At 40.3% G+C, this 17,649-nt stretch overlaps 1 protein-coding gene across 4 annotated transcripts in view; it reads right to left on the bottom strand.

The window, feature by feature from the left end:
- LOC110960993 (collagen alpha-1(XVIII) chain-like) overlaps positions 1 to 17,649 on the bottom strand; it is a 69,516-nt gene that overhangs the window by 11,656 nt on the left and 40,211 nt on the right. For 2 of the 4 annotated variants that reach the window (XM_051940639.1, XM_051940640.1), the window contains exons 6-22: positions 12,250 to 12,324; positions 10,883 to 10,975; positions 8,137 to 8,269; positions 7,746 to 7,792; positions 7,133 to 7,321; positions 6,933 to 6,959; positions 6,610 to 6,663; positions 5,815 to 5,895; positions 4,939 to 4,986; positions 3,040 to 3,165; positions 2,727 to 2,783; positions 2,042 to 2,095; positions 1,599 to 1,634; positions 1,267 to 1,401; positions 881 to 940; positions 752 to 778; positions 209 to 253 (exon numbers count right to left, since the gene is read on the bottom strand). In XM_051940639.1, coding sequence (XP_051796599.1) covers positions 209 to 253; positions 752 to 778; positions 881 to 940; positions 1,267 to 1,401; positions 1,599 to 1,634; positions 2,042 to 2,095; positions 2,727 to 2,783; positions 3,040 to 3,165; positions 4,939 to 4,986; positions 5,815 to 5,895; positions 6,610 to 6,663; positions 6,933 to 6,959; positions 7,133 to 7,321; positions 7,746 to 7,792; positions 8,137 to 8,269; positions 10,883 to 10,975; positions 12,250 to 12,324 — 1,287 coding nt within the window. The remainder of the gene's footprint in view (positions 1 to 208; positions 254 to 751; positions 779 to 880; positions 941 to 1,266; positions 1,402 to 1,598; positions 1,635 to 2,041; positions 2,096 to 2,726; positions 2,784 to 3,039; positions 3,166 to 4,938; positions 4,987 to 5,814; positions 5,896 to 6,609; positions 6,664 to 6,932; positions 6,960 to 7,132; positions 7,322 to 7,745; positions 7,793 to 8,136; positions 8,270 to 10,882; positions 10,976 to 12,249; positions 12,325 to 17,649) is intronic. The other 2 variants (XM_022208437.2, XM_022208438.2) reach the window with 1 other exon arrangement.

Here is a 17,649-nt window from a genome sequence, read left to right as displayed (position 1 = left end):
TATGAACCTTTAAGAGGACAGAATCTGTACTGTCTAAAACACAATGCTGCCAACAGCTCATATCTCTGGTCACCATGAGACACTTCACTTAACGGCCATTTACTGACCTAAAGGGTGCAGACTTTTTAGTAGCTTGTCTGATTTGTGCTCAGATATCTTTAACCTCAGAGGAACCACAGCAAGACAGTTGAGATAACAGAAGATTCACCTTTTGCCCTGGCTTTCCCGGCGAGCCATCTACACCATCTTTACCCTGTGAGAGGCATAAAGTGGAAAAATTAAAGAGGAAGAACGTTTATTAATAAATCTTTGAAAACTTGTGATGGAAATTAATGTCCTCTTGTCAACAAAGTGTATTCTAATGCTTAAAGAGCATCTTTAACGCCCAACCAAGGTTATTCTTCAGGGACAACACGGCAGCCTCCACATATCTCTATGGCTGTCTGTAGCTGATGAGAAACAATTGTTTACGTTTAAGTGGCCTGTGTGCAGCCTTTGGAAACACTGTTCTGACAACTTATCTTGTACAAGGCTGTCGATGGAATCAGAGCGACCCTTTGGCCTTCTGTCCAGAGCAGCAGGAGAAGAAACTCTCTCACAATAGCTAACTTTATATTAGAAAACAGCTAGTAAACAACAATCCAAAGACCTTAAACAAAAGTTTTAAACTATTTGTAAGAAAAAAAGCCCCCACCAATCAAATGGAACCAAAAAGTACATGATCACATCAACATATACAGAAATATCTCACCTTGGGACCAGGCATTCCTGGAGGTCCCTAGAAAAACCAAACCAAAACAATGTGTCAGCTGACCATAAAAGTGGTTTATGACATGATAAAATGATTATATGACACACTCATGTTGTGTCACACTTGTACCTGTAGACCTCTGGACAGCCCAGATCCAAAATCTGCCAGCAACCCAGATCCTTCCAGGTCCTAAAAACAACGCATGGAAGTAACTGATTAAACTGTATATCCAACATTTACCAGCCTTCTCATAAAATAATCACATCTTCCACCGTTAGTGACATATTTCCACTGAAAAGGCCATAGTTTCAGATTTGTGCAGTATAAATAATCACTGAACAACTGCACCCTGGGAAGCTTATTTAAGTGCACTGATTCTATGCATACCTGCAGGTTTTATGTAGATATCATGCTAGAATCTGTCATCATGTACAATTCCGTTACCATTTTCTTATTCCTAACCACAACAACTCCACAGATTAGTCCAGTCATGCAATGGTGAAGACACTCCATACCTCAAAGTCCAGGGTGTAGCTTCTTCCTGAAGGTCCAGGGGGCCCAGGAGGACCAGGTGGACCCCTGGGACCAGGAGGCCCCTCTGGTCCGTCTGACCCCGGTATGCCTGGGAACCCTGGTGGGCCCTGATCTCCCTAGAAGATGACAAATAAAGCATGCTGATTAAATAACATCCCAAACTGTATCTACTCTGGCTGGTAAAACACATGATGCAACTACAATAGAAAGACCCACACAGCAACGAGTATAATGCCGGGATAAAAGGCCAGCAAAATTATCAGATTGCTAATCTCAGTAATGGGGGTTCATTATCCAGTCAAGTACAGCTTACCTTTGGTCCTGGCTGCCCACTCACACCAGGCTCTCCCTGGTAACAAACAAATAAAATATAATACAATCACATTAGCCACAGTGTTGACTGGAGACAGACCGCTGTTCCTGGTGTGCATAAAAAGGCTGCTCTTGCAACACAGCCTTGTTTACATTTCAGCCCCTTGGCTTTATTAGTCCATGGGGTCACCTCATTAAGAACTAGGCCCTTTGTGATAGGTGGTTATTTGGTCTGTGTGTAATTGTTTTTTGCTAATAGAGCACTAAGAGGCTTGCTCGAGGGAAATCGTACAAAAAAAAAGGCTGCAAAATCACACGAGTGAGAGCCAGATCGGAGTCGGCGTGCTGTGCATTCACACATGAGGGTTTTAAAAATGCACCGGGGCAAGTCAATGCATGAATTTGTCGACGATAAAAATACAGTGAGCTGATCATTAGCCTCACCTTGTCTCCTTTCTCCCCAGCAGGCCCTGGATCACCGTCTTTTCCATCGACTCCCTGGAAAAGTAGAAAACCAGATTTAGATTCAAACTTCATGTGCATTTATGCTTCCACCAGATACTCAGGAAGCAGGATTGCAAATGGTGTGTATAGTCATTGCTCTGATTCTTATTTTTGAACCAAAGCGGGTGCCAGGTGTGAGCTCACAGAGGTGAACGTATTAAACGCAGCTAATGAGGTGCCAAAACCTGAAGTGAATAAATTTTTCATGAGCAGAATGAGTGCAGCAGTAAACACTGTAAGCCGGTGAGTAGTCCATTCACGCAGTTAGTAAAAGCTTCTAAAATTTTGAAGAGAAAAGACACATTAGCCCCAACAGACGCTACAGCTGCAACCGTATTCAAGCTCTTGTTGTTCATTATTTTTGTTTCCTGCCCATGTGCTGTTTGTATGCAGATAATGGAAAAGGGACATGACCTGTTTGAACTTTTGGTAGGCGGCTGCATACAGCTAGAAAATGAGGCCTTGATGAAGTGGCTGCAAGGGATTAACATTTATAAATGAGCACAAAGACTCTAAATTTATGTAGCACACACTACAGCAAAGGCAGGAAAGCAGTAAATGAACACTAGAGTAGGGGCTAATACTGTCTTTTCAGCCCCTTATGTTTGGGACCAGTTGTTAATACCTGACCAGACCCAGACCCAAAACCAGAACCAGAGCCACTAAACCACTCCTCAATCACCTGCAAACAGAAGCCAGGTCAGCAATGCAAGTGTTGCGAAGATAATAACGGCCAAAATGTAGTCAGTGAACTTTAAAGATCAACTTCAAAAGCTGTAGAAAGAAATCTTGGATGCGTTCTCATATTTATACCACACACAATACATTTGATCTTCTTGCAAATTCATTGTTCCCTTTTGACCAGAACATTAGTCTATATTTGCCATTAGTCCTGGCAAATATTACATTTTCAGTGTCTGAATGAATGATAAACTCACAGGAAGTCCAGGTTCACCCTTCTCTCCATCTTTCCCCGGAGCCGCAGGTGGTCCAGGAAAGATGCCCTCAGATGGGGTTCCTGGGGGTCCTGGCTGTCCTGGGGGACCTGGAGGTCCTGGAGGACCCTGATAAAACAACAAAAGAGAGCAAGTTTACAACTCATGAAGAAGAAATGGCGTCGAAGTATGCTTTGTATGTTCTTCTTTAGCTAAAGATAACATACACACGTGGACAAAATTGTTGGTACCCCTCAGATAAAGAAGGAAAAACCCACAATTCTCACTGAAATCACTTGAAACTCACAAAAGTAACAATAAATAAAAATTTATTGAAAATTAAATAATCAAAAACAGCCATTACTTTTGAATTGTTGATTAACATAATTATTTAAAAAAACAAACTAATGAAACAGGCCTGGACAAAAATGATGGTACCTCTATAAAAGATTGAAAACTATTTGACCAGAGTGACATGATTAACTCAGGTGTGTCATTTAATTGACATCACAGGTGTTTCCAAACTCATAATCAGTCAGTCTGCCTATTTAAAGGGAGACAAGTAGTCACCCTGCTGTTTGGTGAAAAGGTGTGTACCACACTGAACATGGACAACAGAAAGCGAAGGAGAGAATTGTCCCAGGACATCCGAAAAAAAATTATAGACAAACATCTTAAAGGTAAAGGCTATAAGACCATCTCTAAACAGCTTGAAGTTCCTGTGACAACAGTGGCTCATATTATTCAGAAGTTCAAGACCCACGGGACAGTAGCCAACCTCCCTGGACGTGGCCGCAAGAGGAAAATTGATGACAAATTGAAGAGACGGATCGTTGGAATTGTATCCAAAGAGCCCAGAGCAACCTCCAAAGAAATTAAAAGTGAACTCCAAGGCCAAGGTACATCAGTGTCAGATCGCACCATTCGTCGTTGTTTGAGCCAAAGTGGACTTCATGGGAGACGACCAAGGAGGACACCACTGCTGAAAAAAACTCATAAAAAAGCCAGACTGGAATTTGCAAAAATGCATGTTGACAAGCCACAAAGCTTCTGGGAGAATGTCCTTTGGACAGATGAGACCAAACTGGAGCTTTTTGGTAAGGCACATCAACTCTATGTTCATAGACTCAAAAACCAAGCATACGAAGAAAAGAACACTGTCCCTACGGTGAAACATGGAGGAGGCTCAGTAATGTTTTGGGGCTGCTTTGCTGCATCTGGCACAGGGTGTCTTGAAAGTGTGCAAGGTACGATGAAATCTGAAGACTATCAAGGCATTCTGGAGAGAAATGTGCTGCCTAGTGTCAGAAAGCTTGGTCTCAGTCGCAGGTCATGGGTCTTCCAACAGGACAACGATCCAAAACACACAGCCAAAAACACCCAAGAATGGCTGAGAGAAAAGCGTTGGACTATTCTAAAGTGGCCTTCTATGAGCCCAGATCTGAATCCCATTGAACATATGTGGAAGGAGCTGAAACATGCCATTTGGAGAAGACACCCATCAAACCTGAGACAACTGGAGCTGTTTGCTCATGAGGAGTGGGCCAAAATACCTGTTGACAGCTGCAGAACGCTCATTGACAAATACAGAAATCGTTTAATTGCAGTGATTGCCTCAAAAGGTTGTGCAACAAAATATTAAGTTATGGGTACCATCATTTTTGTCCAGCCCTATTTCATTAGTTTGTTTTTTTAAATAATTATGTTAATCAACAATTCAAAAGTGATGGCTGATTTTGATTATTTAATTTTCAATAAATTTTTATTTATTGTTACTTTTGTGAGTTTCAAGTGATTTCAGTGAGAATTGTGGGTTTTTCCTTCTTTAACTGAGGGGTACCAACAATTTTGTCCACGTGTGTAGCTGTAGTGTCAGAATACAGAGAGACAAACTTCACTTACCCTTAAAATCTCTGCATCACTGTCAAAGTCCTCAAATCCAGAACCCTCCTGAGGACACAAACCATGTGATTGGTCCAATTAGTCAATAAACAAGTCACACTACTGGAAATAAAGGGTTTCAAGTCATAAATGCTTCACACTCCTCCGAGGTTATCTTTCTTAATTGTAAAAAAAATAAAACTAATCACCACGACAGGGATCAGTCGTTTCACACAGTGAATGTTTCACTCAGCTTCATTTTCTGTCTCATGTATGTATGCTACTAGTGCATAAAATGTCAGTGAACACAACGGATGCATCACAGCACAACTGTAAGAGAAATTCACTACCTCATAATTGTAACCTCACAAAAACCAAAGAGTGTTAAATGATGAATAAATTTAAACGGATTCAGTTATTTGCCTCAATTACAATTAAAAGTTTGCCTCTGGTCATTGATTTAACTTTTAAAAACTCCTCTCTGGGTATCAAAGTCACATTTAGAAGTTGTTTCCATGAAAAGAATGTCTTCCCGCCTTAAAATGCCTTAGATTTAACTGGAAATCGTTGCTTCATCCACTCACTCTTCCACAATCACCACAGCTCGAACACACCAGCTCACCCACAAGTCATTTAGTCACACAAGTTCAACATGTGAAAACTGATTCCTAAGAAGAAGAATGCAAATTGATAGGAGTGGTTCCTTAGGTTTGTTCCACATGAAACCTGAGAAGTCAACAAACCAACTCAGCAATTATGAATAAATGCACACAGAAAAATATAAAATAAAGATCGAACAAAAACAAAATAAAAATTAAAGATTTTGCTTGTAACTTAACACAGACAGAAATAGATCTACGATCAACAGAAGGTCAAAAATGTTACTGAACAACCTACCATGAACCTGAAGGACTTGTTGGGCTGACCTGGAGGCCCAGGAGGTCCTGGAGGGCCGGGTAGTCCAACCCCTGTATCACCCTGACAGAGACACCAGTACACCGTTTATACATTTATTTGAACATTGTATTATTTACCCTCTGAATCCCAAGCAGTTTCTGTGTGTTTTTGGCTCCGGTCACATTTTTACTCACTGTGAGTTCATTTTGCAAAATCTTCAATCATATCAAATAAGTAAAATTTTGTTGATTATTTTACAGATATTGAAAAAAAACAGAAATCAACATGTCCAATAGCTGTTACCAATACTGGAAAAAATGGTCGTTCTACATACTATAGATATTTTCCTACTTCAGTTTTTATATTTCCTTATTCTTCTCTAAACATTGTCTACAGTTCAGCCAAAAAGTAACTGAATTTTTGTGACCTGATTTTTGGTTGCAGCTGACTCACTACTGGCTCGATGGTTGCTTTGAAGAACCCCGAAATTTTAGTTTCATATATAAAGTCGTTACTACATGTAGCTTAGTTTTGGCATTTCTAAAACGACATGCAGAATACAGTAGTGTTGATAAAATATTTTGATTTGACGCTCTTTCTTGGTTTAACTTTTTCGACAAAGCAGTGCGTCGCTGACAGCAGTTAAACTCCTGTTTAAAAGTTGAAAATCTGACAGTTCTTTTCTTTCTGCTTCTTTTTCAGGTTCCCAGGGTTAAATGATGGCACCTTTTATAGATTCACGGCAATGTATCCAGAAGTATCCTGAGTGTTTTTAACTTTTAAAAGATTTTCTACCTTTTCTCCCTTAGGACCAGGCTCTCCCTGTAGTCCTGGGAATCCTGTTGGTCCCTGGGAAAAAGACAATCACAGCTCTACTCAGTGCCACATCAGATAAGAAATGCAACCCATTAACAGAGAGAGTGATATGAGACCAAGACTGCAACGTGTAATGGCATGAGTCAATGCAGTTTGGATGCATCAGCATTAATGTACAGTGAAGCTCTCTAACTTTGTATCTGTAGGTTGAAAATTGCTACATTAATGCATCAGTTTTTCCCAGACACATTAAAAAATGACTCCAACAAGAAGGGAAGGAAGGCCAGAAAGGTTTTACTTACTGGGGAACCACTTTCACCTTTGTTTCCCTAGAGAGCAGACAAAAATAGAAAATCAATCCATCATTTTATAATCCGACCTGCAAGTCTGACATAAACAACAGAACCCTGCAGTGAGTGCTCCGTACAGCTCGTCTCATGTCCCATAAATACGAAGCTACATTGTTTAAAAATAGAAGATTTTAAGAGCAGATTAAACTCACTGGCTGTCCATCTTTCCCAGGAAGTCCGGCTGACCCTGAGGGTCCCTGTGGTCCTTGTGGGCCCCGTGGTCCAGGCTCTCCTCTTTCTCCATCTCCTGAGGCTGATCCTGGAAGGCCGGGAGGTCCTGGTGGACCAGCTGGGCCCGGCTCCCCTCGCTCCCCTTTCTGTCCTGGAGACACCTGGAGGGACTGCACATTAAAAAAAAAAAAGCACAATTATTTAATTCCTAGAGATTCTGGAGCAGTGCTGGGCATCGAATAGCCTGTAGCCTCTAGCAAAACTTCAAAATACTACTTCAAAATGAGCCAAAGACCAGTTATTTGTACATGAAATTAGTCAACAAACAAAGCTGGAGACTGCAGCTGTCTTTATGAAAAGCAACAACCTGACAAAACCAGAATTTTCAAGTGGGGCAGAGGCTTGGCTGCAGTAATTGGAACACACTTGCACTGCAGGATGAAACGGATTCTGGCTGCAGGGTTTATTTTACAGCAAAGCAATTGTTAATTTATCTTGGACACTGTTGAACCACCATACAGAAGAATATGGCATGTATTATTGAAAATCTTAGACATATGCTGTCTAAATATCGAAGAACATCCCTGTACTTACAGTTTCAGGTGTGGAAGCTGGAGTAGCTGCGGTCGGTAGGGATTTTACTGGAACAAAGACACAAATTGACTCATTAAAACACGGCAGCTCAGTAATGTTGCACTTTATCAGCACGATTTGTTCAGAACGTTCAATTCTGTGACACATAACTGGATAGGAAACTTTAAATTAGGGCAGCTCAGAGAAAACACAGAAGAGGTGGCTTCAGCGTCTCTTCATCACCATCTGCTGGTGAAAACTGAAAATGCAACTGCCATGGTCACATTACAGTGCAAATGATTTCATATGTTATGGCTTAATACCTGAAAGAAATATGCATATCATTGCCTTTTTTGCCCCCAAAACACAGGGTTCCAAGAGTAATATGAAAGTAAGGTTGATGTATTTGTACCTCTCACTGTGCTGATCTCCATCCCCTGTCCGGAAGTCTCCTCAATGTCCTCATCTTCATCATCACTTAGGGATATTTCAGTGGGAGGAGCTCGGACAGGGGAGCTGTAAGTGGGATCCTGCTCTGGAAGGGGCTGGAAAAGATTTTTAAAAAGTGATTTTTCCATTACCTTCTTTCTCCCTCTCTTGTAGGGAAAAAAATTGCACCAATATTCACTAATATTTCCTGGTAAAGCTGAAACGGGTGTTTTGCAAATGGAAAAAAGATCATAAAAACCCACATTTTGTACCTAGTAATGTTGTCTTCAATAATTTGCAGTATCTAAAGACATAATTTAATATTTTGCATGAGACCCGAGTGTAATAGATGCGTGAAAATATTCTAAATATGATAAAATGAATGCTCTGGTTTTGTTGATTTTTATCGAGAACATTTCTACAACAAAACTAAAAGCAGAGCCTTGATAAATTTTGCATTTTATTCCTCTAGTCTTTCGTTTGTTTTAATATTTTATTAACAGCAACAATATTTCATTAACAGCGAGAGAAAGCGAGCAGAGTGTTTGCCACAGATGGTAGGAAATGTTTTCTCTCAGACTCGATCCAACTACAGTATCAGGCTGAAAGCAACATTCCACATGTTGCACTTATTATTTCAACATTGTGTCTGCGATGATAAAATGTCTCGACCTCATGCCTCAGAAAAGCCCACTGTCTGTTTGTGAATGATCCGTGGAAATGACTGCCAATAAAACAGCGATAAATTTTCTTTCTTTCCCCAAGATCGTTGGACTTCAATCTATCTTTTCTGTCCTGATGTGGCTGAGGGAGAAAACTTTTAAGCAGCTCAGAGTGGCCGGATAAGCACTGTCACACATCTGGAGAACTCATCCATACGTATGACAAAGAGGTAACTTAAGGTAGCATTGGTGAAGTTAAATTTACAGATGCATGGAGTTGAGGCAGAAAATCTAAGTAAATGAAGCAAATCTGTCTCTCCTCTACTACTGGATAGCTTTTATTAATATGCCTTTAAGTGAAGCATTGAAATCTCCAGCGGCTCAGATTATGCCGGTAAGCTCCCTGCTGTGAATGTGTGATAGAATAAACTCGAGTTGTAAATTGGTTGCATGAAATTGCAAAAAGCAAAATTGCACTGATACGAGTGGAAATGAACTGCAATCTTCCACAAGTAATCTTACTGTTGAAAATTAATAATTCGTGTCTCAATACTTTGAATATAGTTTTAAACAATTTCCCAAAGTGGAACAGCAAGAATGAAGCTCTATTCATGGATGGGTGAGACTGCTGCTTCATCAGTCTGTCACTCAGAAGTGTCATTTTTACATTAATGTTTCTCACAGATTCATTCTCACACAGAATGCAATATTTGTCATGCATGTAAGCCTGCACAATACACCAAATACTGTATCAGGCATTACAAAATGCACCAAGAAGCGAAAGCTAAAATCTAAACCAGTAGCAAGCCCGTCAAATCCCCAACAGATTTGTTTATTTATGATCTGCCTAACACTGATACTTCTGTCCACATGTGATAACTGGAAGCCTCTTTACAAACAGTAAATTAAAATATCCTGACCTGGACTCAACCTGAGGACAACCACTATGTCAGAAACAAAGTAACTGCAGCTGATAAACTCAATCATTTTGCAGATGTTCATGTAGACCCTGATGTCATTTAATGCTGTAGGTATTTATTAAACTCAGAAGAAATAGTTCTAAACAAGCGGAAGCAACAAACTAGCTGCTTAAACTTCAGTTTCCGTTAATGCTTTGTCAAAACCTGGATTCTATTATTAGTGAACCTGAAAAATCGGTTTTATTTGTAAGAACCTTTCACTTTGTAATAGGTGTGAAATTGTAGAGCCAAGCGAAGAAGAAAGGTGTTTCATGTCTTCTTTTTTTTCCCTCTTTCTCTCTCTCTCTCTGATGTTTTTGGACCAATATTGATGCGGACACGTGAAAAGAAAACTCCCTCAAATCACTTCACATAACAACAAGCTGCTGTTGCTTGTGCAAGTCTATTTGTTAATCAGACTCATGTCGTGCTGAAAGTGACACAGAAAGTTATTTGGTGCAGCCAAATAAGATGGTTGGATTGATTTTTTTTAGGGGAAAAGTGAGCCTGGTGCTCATTCAGACATGAAGCCGGCATGTTCAGATTCCGTCAGATTAACAGAAAAGGAGTGCATGTCTGAAAGGGCCTTAAAAGGAAAAAAGTGGATTCATTTTTGCCATTTGTTGCAGTGAAGAACGTAAGAAAACAGCTTTGTCTGCCTGCCGTTTTAGAGGATGACAGGCTGGTTATTTTCTTGGCAATCAAGCAACATTTGCTGATTTACTTTGTTGCTGAGAGGTACAGGAGAACGTGGTACTGTGACCCTCAAGATTGTGCGTAAATATGATGCTAGTATATGATACTACCCTCTCTCAGAGACAAATACACTGGCAGACTTCAGAGGAAAGCCAGAGTGTCGAATATTTATTTATTTTTAAACAGTAAACCGATCTACTGATCTAGTACTCTTTCCACTTCTGCTTCTACACACTTGTGCCCTGCCATATTCTTTAAATTCATTCAAGAGGGCATAAAGCTGGCAAGGAGCAGCACATATCACCATGTTCCACTCTCCACCAGGCCTGACAGGATGAAAGCTCTTTTCTCTGGTTCAAGTCCAGCACAGCAAAACAGAGAAACGTTTAACATGCCACGTGTTCGTACGCACCATGGTGTACTCTCGCTCCTCGACAATCTTCTTCACTTCATCTATTCCCTCGATGTCATCATAAGCATCATCACCACTCCCGTATCCAGAGGCCTGCAGTGAAGATAAGAGCAGGAGGAAAGATATTAGACGATAAAGATGGAGAAAGACGGAAAAGATTAACACACAAATGCCATCCGAGTTCAAGTTTGAGATGAGAAAATTAAATGGGGAGGACAAAAAAAAAACACTTTGATGGTCTAGACTTTTGATTCCCACAGTTTTGATCATGACAGCCATTGTATAATCTGTAGCTTATCTTTGGAAAAACACTGGACATCAGGAATGACTAACGTTCTAAACAATATTATCTTTTTTAGGATGTCCAAACATTAAATTGATAACTGGTAGTGAATACATAACAATGAAAACTGGTTTGAAAACTTTATCTTTGTTTGAAAAGAAGCAGCAGGAAAAAAACACATTTGCTGATTCAGGGATGTTTGTGTGTTCTGTGTCTACTTTGAGGCATGATTGTTTTAAAAGTAGTGCTCATACACATATTTCTGACAGATGAAAGGGAGAGAAATACACTGATCAGCTCTCTGAGTGTCAGAAAAGTTACACTTTTGATACATGTGGATAAAAATATTGTCAAATTTAAGCTGTATCATGTACTCACAGTGGCAAAATGTGGTGTAAAAGCAGCATTTTGCACTATAACACCTCAACAATCTGAATAAAATTACCTTAATTATTGATTAATCTGCCACTTTTTAAAGGCCTTGCTTTGCCTTTAAAAAATGACCAATGAGACCAGTGTGATTTTTTCAAAATTACTTATTTTTTCAAACTAACAGTAGCTCACATCATTAATTCATAAGCAAAAATACTCACAGATTTATTTTCTTTTGGTCGATAAATCAATCATCTGATTAAATCCTTCAAACTGACCTAAACTATGGGCATAAATCTGTTGCTCTCATTGTCTTCATCATAATTTTCTTTGGACAGATCAATCAATTAACCAATTTCTTCTCACTGACCCGAACTATTTGTAACAATCTGTCTGTTCTAAGGAAGAAGTTCCACAACATTTACGGACCTGGCTGTTGGAAACTGAATGCTGCAGCCAATCTTATTGTTAATCCCAAAGATTCTGTTTTGACAGAAGACTATTTTATAAACCTGTCACATGGCCACTAATACTGCAGAACAGGGGTGTAATTTTGCCACAGTTTTATGCACAGGTTGTTGCTAGAATTTCTTGCAGTGGCCCCTTTCCTCCAGCAGAGGGCACCATAGTTCCAAGTTTGCAGAGCATGAAAAAATGCGACCTTATTTCAGTCCGTTTCTGAGATTTTGGGTGTGTTTTCATGCAGACTCACATAAGGATCGTCCTCCTCACACTGGTCATCTGGGGCCGTGGGATCTGACTTGAGCACCAGCTGCTGGATGGAGCCCTGGAGGGAGCGAGGAGTGGAGGAAGAGGAGCGTCTGTGTTATACTGCGTGATAATTTACTTCATTCTGTGTCATTAAATTTTATTGAAGCTTAGCGGACATTTCCCACACACCAAAACGCGGCCTCCGTCTTTCTGCATAACAGTTTGTGTACGGCTCCCTCCCTCATTACTCCACTCATAATTTAACACACACATACAGACAAAGCTGCGCACATTAACACGCACACCCGACACATTCACACGCTGCTGCAAACATCTGGCTGGGTAACAGGTGTTTTTCTGTCAGTGCTCCAAGGACGATTTTCACACCAACCTTAAAGCACCCATCTATAATGAAACAAGGCATTTTACTGGTAGTATTTGTACCAAAACTTAAAAAAACAATATTATATGGTTCTATATTTTGGATTTACATGTAATTTAAGTCTTGTGATTGACTGGCAACATGTTCCAAGGCTATCGAATCCAAGACAGGATTGAATTTCTTCCCTCTAATGGATAAACAGCTACTGATATGTAATTTCAACATATATTATGCTGATCTCAATGCTACTGCTCATCCATTATGTATACTGATGCATTGATCAGTGTTTTAACTTCTTCTTACCAGCAGCAACATCATCAAGCTTGTAGTTCAAGAACAGTGTAAACATCCAACACCTAAAGACATCAGATTTTCATCCGATTTATTAGCGGATTTTTACATAGAAGCTGCATTTGAGCTCATCCAAGACAACCGTGATAATCGTTGCCGTCATTTCCCATGAATATTTCCCAAATCCTGCTTTTTAAAAGGCAAGATTATCTTGTTAAATGTGCCCATTTTTATTGGGAATATGAGGCTAATAAAGTAGAATCAATGAAGCTGGTTTCGGACTATGTTAATTGGACCGTTTGCCAGTTTTCTGCCCTCCAAACCTCCACGGGCCTGTAGAGCTGAAACCCTTCATACTTTCTTTATTGCCTCATATTGCATAGAGACTAAGAACTTGTTCCATTAAAGAGAAATGTGACTCTGTTTGGCAAGAGCAATTGATGATGACTGTGTCGATTTTGCTATCCATTGAAAGAAAAGAAATGCAATCTGAAGACGTGTTTGTTGAATGGCCTGAATGAACTGTCAGAATGCTAATACAGGGTGTCGTGTATGGAGTTATATGCCAATGAAAATAGGGAGGGGTTCTTCATCAGTGTATTTTTCCAGTTTTTGGGAGTATGGGTGAGTGTATACACGCATGTCGCGACGATTGATCCTTTAAAATCAACAGTCAGTGTGTCAGTGAGTCACTCAGTATTACATCAGCTGGCAGTTTCGGCCAAGTTTATTGATACTGAGATGAGAAAAGATGCCAACACCTGTTTTTAATAGAATCAAGCATGGCCTACGAAATGTAATAGTGATAAAGGAGTGAGATGGGGGAAGAAAGGGGGGAACATAGAAGGACTGGGTGGATGTGAGTTGCAAGCTAAATCAGAGACATCTGTTTGTGTGGTAAACAACACATCTGAAGCAAACAAAGAATTTGCCATGCAACCTTTTCCACTTCTTTTCAGCAGCTTTAATCCGTGAAGTCCCTGTTAGGTTCATGCCACAACAGCATGGATGAATGATTTAGTTGGTCAGTGTGTAAAAACTCTCTGATTATGTGAATGTAAACACTCGAAGGCGGTGGGAGAATTGGTCAGTGCCAGGTGGTTTGAGTGACATCGATGGTTGCGTGGTTGCACACAAAGTTTTAGTAACACAGACACGTGTTTCTGAACTTGCTTGAGATTCTCTAAAACACAGAAAAGCAATCAATAGGAGGACTTCTGTACAGCAAGTCAAAAAAGAAGGCAGGTAGCTGCTGGTACCACACAGAATAACGATGTTGTGGAGGCAAAAACATGGAGGCGTCATTGGGAATCAACCAGATTTTGGGACAGGATGTTGGTACCAAAGGCGCAAACTAGATCTGCTGTGTAGGACTAGATGTTGATATCCCTTCTTGCATATATGAGACTCCTCCTAAGAGGCTGTGGGAAGGTAGGCCCACGACACCTCCAGAGGGTTCAAAGTGAATTCCAGCGTCCCAGGTTCACTCGCTAGATGCCATCTACTCACTTAAATGCCCAGGTTAAGTCCTTTCTCTTCATCCAAGGCCAATGACTTCCCTTTTCAGGAGCTCTGGAGAGGTTCTTGATGGCATACTGGTGGGCCTTCCCACATACTCCCCATCTCCTAGAGAAGCCTACATTAACTGGTTGGACCCTCACCCTCAAGCCTCACTGTTTTGCATTGGCAGCAAGATCCATATACATCAGCTTCTTGCGGTCCTAGGCCTCCTCTACTGAGCTCTCTCAGGGCACTCTATGCTCGATGTAAGCGTGCCTAAGTGAAGCAGACCATAGCACTAGGTCTGGTCGCAGGTTGGTAGATACATCTCAGGTGGGAAGCAGAGCTTTTGGTCCAAGTCTACCAGCATCTTCCAATCACAAGCTCCATTTATATCAGGCTAATTACTTGATTTGTTCAGAGTATAATTAGGCTAAAGATGATGATAAGAGGCAAGCCTGTTGGTGTGGTAGACGTGAAAAAGATGCTTAATTACCAGAACCTCTTGATTGTGTACATGGCAGATATGGTAGCTAAGGAGTCATCTATGTTTAAGTCTAAACATTGTCTGGTTAACTGTCTCACAGTTTGGATACTGCTGAAAACTAACTGTTTGTATATATTCCACAGGCTGGGTATTGTCCACAGACTGGTACCTGGCAGCTCTCATACATCGGAGCTGGTACTTCTAAGGTGCTGTTGTCTGTCTGCAGTGTACTGGCAGTGTTGAAAGTGTTGTGCAACTGAGAGTCCATTTATCTGCCAAGTATGTGAGAAAGAACATTCTGAAGGTCATCAACATTGTATCCGTGGTCAGCACACATTCAATTGATTTCATATATATTGTAAGGCGTGTATGGCGCATCACTGTGCTGCTATACATACTAAGTAGGCTCTTTTGGCAACAAGACATTATGAATGCATTGGGATTTTAGACAGTACAGTATTACAAGTTAAGAGTCCATCACATAGCTTCCATTCTGCAGATTCAAAAGGTAAATTCCACCATTTGGAAAGCAAATTTACTCTTGTAATTAAAAAGGAAAGTTGCTTTAAACTGTGGAAAGCCATGCACCATAAAACACTCAGCACATAACTGCAGAGACCTCCTTGGCTAAGGTTGTATTTTTTTTAACAGTGTGAGCAAGAACACTCAGTCAGTTGCTCAGGGAGATTCAGAAAACTCAAAATATGGTTTGCACACACTCCTTTTTCTGACCATACACGATGTGTTTCAGGATAACTAAGGAAAGCAAAAGAATGCATGAATGAGTCAGTGTGGGAGAAGATATTTTAATCTACTTGTGTTCAAGTGAAGCTGTAAGGGATCGAACTACTGCAGATATCCCTCAGAGAAACAGGAAGATGTCTGACAGAGCTGCCAGGTCAAACACTGAGCAGCTGGAAACAGACGGTCACTACGGATCCTCTTTGTCTGAGATGGGAGGACAGGATGAAGAGAGCAAAGAGAGTAGTGAAAGAGATGGAGCCTGTTGGCAAGAGATAGAGGAAAACTTAGGGGGAATAAGGATGATGTCACTTAGCTTGTTGAGGGCCATACTGGAGGTTTACGACTCTTGAGCAATATTATAAGCTACATCGGCTTCCCTCTTGCTTTTATTGTACAATCAGCAGTAAAACGTAGACAAACAAGGGAAGAGGGAGGGATGGAACATGCAACCAAGTCCACTGTGGCTATCAAACCAGGGATGCTGCAGTTATACGGCATCATTGGAAACATTCAGCTACCAGGGTGTTCCTATAACGCATTTTATCACATTCTAAATAGCTACCCATCCCAGTTTTAGTATCCCTCCATTTTTCAACTCTAACTCATAGATTATTTTGTAATATCAGGCTAAAAGTAGGTTCGAACTTTGCTGATTTAAGAGTACTTTCAAAAAATATAAAAGGCAGGACAGTCCATGTCAGTCATACCTCCTTCCACAATTCACATTCAACCAAACAGATTGTGCAAACGTGCAGCAACAAAAAATAATCCTACTGATGATATTAGCCCATGCTAGCATTGCAAAACACACCGAATGGGTGTAGCAACCACTGAACTGCACTTTTATCTTATTGTAAACACAGAGGGCCGACAATTTCAAAGGGAAGGACTCGCATGCATTAAGATGCAAAAGTGACCTGGACAGGCTGCAAACAAGATATGCAGAGAAGCTCAGATTACAACACAAAAAGAGTGAGTGTGATATTATCCGCTAAGAATGCCGTTATTCCATTTTATCGTCACATAGTTGTTGGTAGTACGTTGATGGGTGTTCAAACTGTTGCATCTTTACGTCTCTTATGCTTTTCGTTTAATCCTATAGAGTCCAACGTAGCGTGGGTGCTATGACTGCATATTCATTTTTGATTGGTGGTAGATTTGAAACCAGACAAGATAGACCGATCATTCTTTTTGCATATAAAATCTGGGGAGTTAGACTAACATTTCACACATTCACTGTGTCTCAAAGCGCTTGTTCATAGCAGTGATGGTTTATAGAAATAAAGCGCACACTACAAAAATCTTCATAAATGAGACCACGAGAGGTTGTGCAACTTTTCTACACATTTGAGGGATACAGAAATGTTAAGGTTTATTGCACTTTACTCAAAAAACTGCACTACAGTATGTAAAAATGTAAGAATATGTCCTGGCGCACTTGCACAATGTTAGGTTTTAAATGGTTAACAGTATTTCAGGGCTAAAAGTGAAATACTGCAGGTAATGAGCCTTGTTGCATGATGCTGATTGTGGATGAATCAAATCATCTCAACAGTATAATGAAACAAACACAATTTGAAACAGTTCTTTGTCAGCCGTCTCTGAATATAGTGTGTGCTGCTGTTAGAGTATAGTTTTTTATGAGGAGTGCGAGCTATTTTGTTTTTCTTAGTTTAGCAGTTTTGTTGAAAAAAATAAAGAAAAATATAGGTGTATTTGCTTTGCTCCTGGGTTCCATGAAAAGATCCCCTCTGCTTCTATCAGGTCTGTGAAATACAGAGCTGCTGCCATCCTGCAGTCAGTTTACTGTGGCTTAGAGTAATAATTGGAAGCAAGGGGAAACTGGTATCCTAGCTTTTTCCAAATGTAAAAAATCCACCTGCTGTTCCAGAGAGATTTTATTACAGATAAATTGGGATTTTAGCAAAGATATAACTAGAATAGTTTCCATGAGGCTTTGGCAGAAGGCCAATGGCTACAATGTGTGTGATAAAATA

This window comes from Acanthochromis polyacanthus, chromosome 20 (assembly GCF_021347895.1).
Source record: "Acanthochromis polyacanthus isolate Apoly-LR-REF ecotype Palm Island chromosome 20, KAUST_Apoly_ChrSc, whole genome shotgun sequence".
In the NCBI taxonomy this organism is placed as follows: domain Eukaryota; kingdom Metazoa; phylum Chordata; class Actinopteri; family Pomacentridae; genus Acanthochromis; species Acanthochromis polyacanthus.
Note: the sequence above shows the minus strand (reverse complement) of the source record. Positions and strands in the feature narration are given on the sequence as shown.